At 43.4% G+C, this 5393-nt stretch overlaps 1 protein-coding gene across 1 annotated transcript; it reads right to left on the bottom strand.

Moving 5' to 3' along the window:
- Nucleotides 1-1247: 1247 nt before the first annotated feature.
- Nucleotides 1248-3332, bottom strand: LOC105045213 (pentatricopeptide repeat-containing protein At1g52640, mitochondrial). Its single transcript, XM_010923397.3, is given in 2 exon segments — nt 1248-3293; nt 3296-3332. Coding segments are annotated over 2 exon segments (1548 nt in total). The 3' UTR covers nt 1248-1782.
- Nucleotides 3333-5393: the final 2061 nt, after the last annotated feature.

The following is a 5393-nucleotide window of genomic DNA, read 5'->3' on the forward strand; positions in this document are numbered from 1 at the left end:
ATAGGAGTGTATCTTGGTGGCCTGGATACGGGATCTGAAAATGGCAGCTGATCCTCTGACCCTCGGTGGCGTTGGAGTGACGTATTCATCCATTAGATTCGTCCATATGGTGGGGAGAAAACCGTCTATTCATTCAAACTCGATCCTGAATCGAACATTCTCCAACGGAGATTGGGGATTTATGGTCACACGCCCAGAGAAGGTAGTTGTGCCGGGTCGCTCCCTTCCAACTCCCATTTTCTGCATTAAAAAAAAATAAAACATTACTATATCATATCATATCATTTTACTATAATATTCAATATTATATTAAACTATATTATAAAAATATCATATGATATAATAATATTTTAATTTATAATAATATATAATATTATATTATAAAATATACCAAAAGTACTGTCGCATTTTTGTTGCCGAATGTATATTAAAGTTCCACGACACAAATGCAGCCACCACCAAATAGGAAACAACTTTTCATAAAAACTCTATTTTAAAAATTTTATTTTTTGAAAATTCTATTTTCAAAAACTCTAATGTCAGCGGCAATTGCTTAGGTCATCAAAGTTTTGAAAACATAGATATTGATTTTGATTGGTAATGCAAATGCTTTATTAACGAAGGCATATCAACAATAAGAATTTAAAGAGAAACAAACTCGTCAATCCTAAAATGTTCAGATATTTCACAATACAATGATAGTAACAATACCAAGCATTATTCCAACAACATGGGTTAGCTTTGATCTCTTTGGAAGACATACGCAAAATCAACAAAACGAGAACAATATTCTCCATCCAGAGGAATTAAGGACCTTTTCATGAATATGAAAACAGAAACAATCAGAATACCAGCGTTATCAAATCTGGATAGATCAGTTTTGATCTCTAATCAGTTTCTTCCAAAGCATATTTCTTCTTCAAGTAGATCCTTTAGATCCTGCTTGGAAAAGCTAAACCAATCCCACTGGATTGGTAGATTGTTCAGCTCATTTAGGCATCGCTGGCATCATCCCAGCTCCATCCCATCCCTATCCTGGAGGAGGAAACAAAAGATCCCATGGGTCCTTTTTCCCTTGCGATATTCAGGCATCTCTCTGTCCTCTCCCTCTCCTCCCTTCTTGCCTATACCTGCAGTACAATCTCATGGCCGAAATATCCAAACATGCTCTTAATGTTCTCAAAATTTTTTTTCCTAGAGATTACCAAAATAACAACAATAATAGCAGCAGCAGCAACAACAACATAAGAACAACAATAAGAATCACAATAAGAATAACAGAAAGAAAAAGAATAATGATAACAATAAGAATGCAAAAAAACAGTAACAATAACAATAACAACGACAAGGCACCATCCTCCACAAGTCCTCTTCTCTTTTAATTAAGAGTCTTATCATCTCATAACATCATGAGCAACATGGTTGCACATAGTAATCCCTATTACGAGAATATGTAAGCATTTGAATGGTTTTCCAAGCTATTTTGATTCTAAGCTATCTAGCTTCTCATGTCTAATCAGTAATGTTTAATCCACGGTCATATTCCACCACACTATCCTCAGCAGTTCCCTTCATCACCTGTGCTTCATTGGAATTCTTTTCTTCCCTAACACGCGTACTTCTTGGCATCCTTAGCCAACTCATCAATCCATGGGCATCTAGAATTTGCAACCATCCATCAAAGTCTAGTTTCAGCCAATGCTCGGGACGCAACTGCTCCAAAATAAATAGTTGAGCCAGCGATAAACTTCCAAAGCTTCATGGAATGAGAAAACGGTTCACTCATTTTACATCACACTCTATCCTTTTTCTTCCCACCATGGTACTTGATAACTCTTGTATTGTGCACGAAGTGCTCCTTTGCATCTTCTCCACAAGCACACCAACCCTCTCTCTCAACCCAAGCTGCAACAGCTTGTCCCTTAGCAACTCACAAGTACTAAGATAAGGTGGAATCCCCTCATCCACCATCACCTCGAAGTATTGACAAGCCTCTTCAACCTTTCCTTTCTTCTTGCAAAGCCCATGGATCATCACTGCATATGTTGAAGCTGATGGATAAAATCCCCTTTTCTCCATTCCATCCCAAACTGCCATTGCCCTATCGATTCTCCCAACTCCTATAAGCATCTTCAACAACATATTATATGTATGCCGATCCGGCGAGCAAGAGTCTTTGTCCATCCTGGCAAGCAGCCTCAGGGCCTTGTTAACCTCATGAAGCTTACAGTGAACTGCTAATATAGCATTATAGCTCCAAGCATCGGGCTTCGCCCCTCTATAGAGCATCTCATCGAGCAACTCGTAAGCTTCCACGATCTTCTCCTCCTCGCATAGCAACTTGATGATGGCATTATAGGTGAACACATTCGGTGAAAGGTCGCGCCTTTTCATCGTATCAAGCACTCTCATGGCAGAATGCACATCCTTCGCCTCACAGGACGCACGAATAAAAGCAGAGTATGTGGCAGCATCAGGTTTGAGCCCATGATCTCTCTGCATTTCCTGCAGCCGCCGGTGGGCCTCGTCGATCTCCCCTCCCCTACAGAAGGCCATAATCAAGGTGTTGTAGGCGACCGCATCTACCACGCAACCTCTTTGAAGCATTTCATCGAACAAGTCGAGAGCTTTCTTCGAACTCCCGGCGGCAGCCCAGCCTCCCATTATAATGCTGTATGTTTTCTGATTGATTGGAAACTGGTGCTTGGATTGGTCGAAGAATGATTGAGCTTGTTCCACGAGGCCGTTACGGCAGAGGGAAAAGAGAAGCTGGTGGAGGTCTTCGAGGTCCGGCTGGAGGCGGAAGTCCGGCATCCGCTTGAAGGCCCTGACGGCATCGGCGGGGAGGCAGGCACCGGAGTAGGAGCGAAAGAGGAGCCAGAAGGCCTTGGGCCGGATCTCGTCTGCATCGCTGCGGCGGAGGCCGGAGTCCCGGAGCTCGGAGAGGAAGGACCAGACGAGGGGGAACTGGCGGGCTGCGGCGAGGGACTCGATGACGACGAGGTGGCTTGCGGGACTATGGCAAAAGCCCGGGAGGGCAGCGGACCAGAGGAAGAAGCGGTGGGCGGCGCCTGGGAGGCGGCTGCAGCGCTTGAGGACGTGCTCGGCAAGGGCAGGGGTGAGGAGGGCCGCGAAGGGGTGGAGGGCGGCGTCGAGGTCGTGGTGGGGGGCGCGGAAGTCGCTGAGGACGCGGCAGAGATCGTTGACGACGTCGGAGGCGGCGAGGGCGGAGGAGGAGGTGGTGGGAGAGGGAGGGGGGTCGGGTTGTGATGAGAGAAGGTGAAAGGAGTGGAGGAGACGACGAGGCGAGTTCTGGTTCGCGACACGAGCATCCTGACAGCCATTAGGCCGACAGAAAGGGAGGCACAGTGGAGCATGGATGCAACTTGGGCCACATAAACAAGAAACTATAGCTTGGGTTGGGCTGCTTGGGTCAGTTTGAGTTTGGATTTCAAAGACTGGGTCGATAAGCATTATTTGATTTGTAAGCATACTATTGGTAGTCTAGTCGACACCACAGAGCATACTACTGGTAGTCTAAGGTCTATCTTTTGAGATCCCTACATCATGCAAGCAATGCTTTATTGTGTCTTTCATGTTAACTTGAAACTTTGGAGGTGATGGTCGCGTGTCAATATACCATGATTGATGGGTAAATTATCCTTAGACTCCATTGCATGTCTTGGATGGTGTATGTCTTGCTTTTAAATCATTTGATCAATAAATCTTATATCCAACATCTGCCTTAGAATGTATTACATTTCACATCCCTCATGTCGGAGTCTAAAGTATATAAGGATTTAAGCATCTCCCTTAAAATCATTTGGTGTATTACATTCACATCTTCCTTAGAGTGTAGCCATCACCTATATCTACCAATGCAATAATGCTGAGAGAAGCTGATTAAAGTTGGAGGTGGATGGACTTACTTGAAACTAATCCTCATGTAAGATGCCAAATCGATGGCTTTGATATCAAAACAAAAAAAAAAAATTTATTTTCATAAAAAAGATGACCGCCAATCGCATGAGTTTTCAAACATGAATTATTGGATTCTTTATTTTAGATGATAAGGAAGGAAAGTGCCACTTGACCTTTTTTATATGAAAACGAGATGGTATCAGAAGTTTCAGCAACTTAAGATACAACAGGGGAGAAAAAATAAATAAGTTATAGAGAAAAAAGAAAATCAGCAAAGAGATAAATGCATTTTTTTTTTGATAAAGTGGATTGGTCATACAACTCCACTATGAATACATCCAAATATATTTGAAGAAAGAGTCTTCTAAAAAAATCAAGGGATATTTTCCACATTAATCCATATAGTCTTCTCAGTATGCTTAGCCGCATAGAAGACCATCCAGTCAGCAGTACTATTACCTCACGGTAAATGTGACATATAACAATGGATGTACAGATCCTCATCATGTACTAAATATCATGTAGTAATGGATGTGCATTAGCTCCGGATGAATATCCTTGAAGCCAAGCAATCATGATAGCCGAATCTTCCTCCACCAGCCTATCGGCATCAGGTCTCACTTTGACAAAAGTAATGCTAACCCAGGCTGCCTGCAGCTCTGCTAATGGAACTATGCTCTCAATGAGGTGATGCCCGCCCACAACCACAAATCTCAAATCAGGTCCATGAATCACAAAGCCCCCATCCCCTCTATTCCTCTAACACTGCCATCAAAATTGATCTTAAAAAATTCGGAGTATGGGAGCTCCTAAGTAGTAAACATCACCCGAGTCGCTACTAAAACAGCTAGGGGGCCCCAAATATCTCGGATCATCTATGTCGGATCATGAATGAGCAGCTCATAACCTCCACAGCCTGAATCATTGCCTTCTCCAAGGTAAGTCTTGCCATCTATCACGTAGCGTCAAAACTCTCCTATTCCTAACAACCATATATGATAAATAATGTAAGCAGCTCGGATCCTTATGCCTCTAGACAAGTCAGACTCCACACTCCTCCGAAGGAACTCCAAGAAAAGCCTAACATGTTCTCTAAGGGCCAAGGCCATCATGGAAAGCCTCATGATCTCCAAACATGCCATATTGTGGGGTGGACAAAGAGGACATGGTCCACTATCTCTTCCTCCCTGCCACAATTAGGCCATGTCGCTGAAATGTCCATGTCTCTAGCACTCAAGACTGTGCTAGTCGAAAAACGATGCCATACCACCTTCCAAAGAAATAGATTAACCTCAAATTATCTGTAACCTCCAAATCCATGCCCCACTCAATTCTCCTAATTGGAGGCCCCATGTACACCTCATACAGGTCCCTAGTCATGACCCTCGACACACAAGCTGACCTCCACACTCTTACATCTGAGCTAGCATGCATGGGCACTATGATAGATAACACCCTCTCTGCCAGATCAC

The sequence above is a fragment of the Elaeis guineensis genome, chromosome 8, assembly GCF_000442705.2.
Source record: "Elaeis guineensis isolate ETL-2024a chromosome 8, EG11, whole genome shotgun sequence".
Lineage (NCBI taxonomy): Eukaryota > Viridiplantae > Streptophyta > Magnoliopsida > Arecales > Arecaceae > Elaeis > Elaeis guineensis.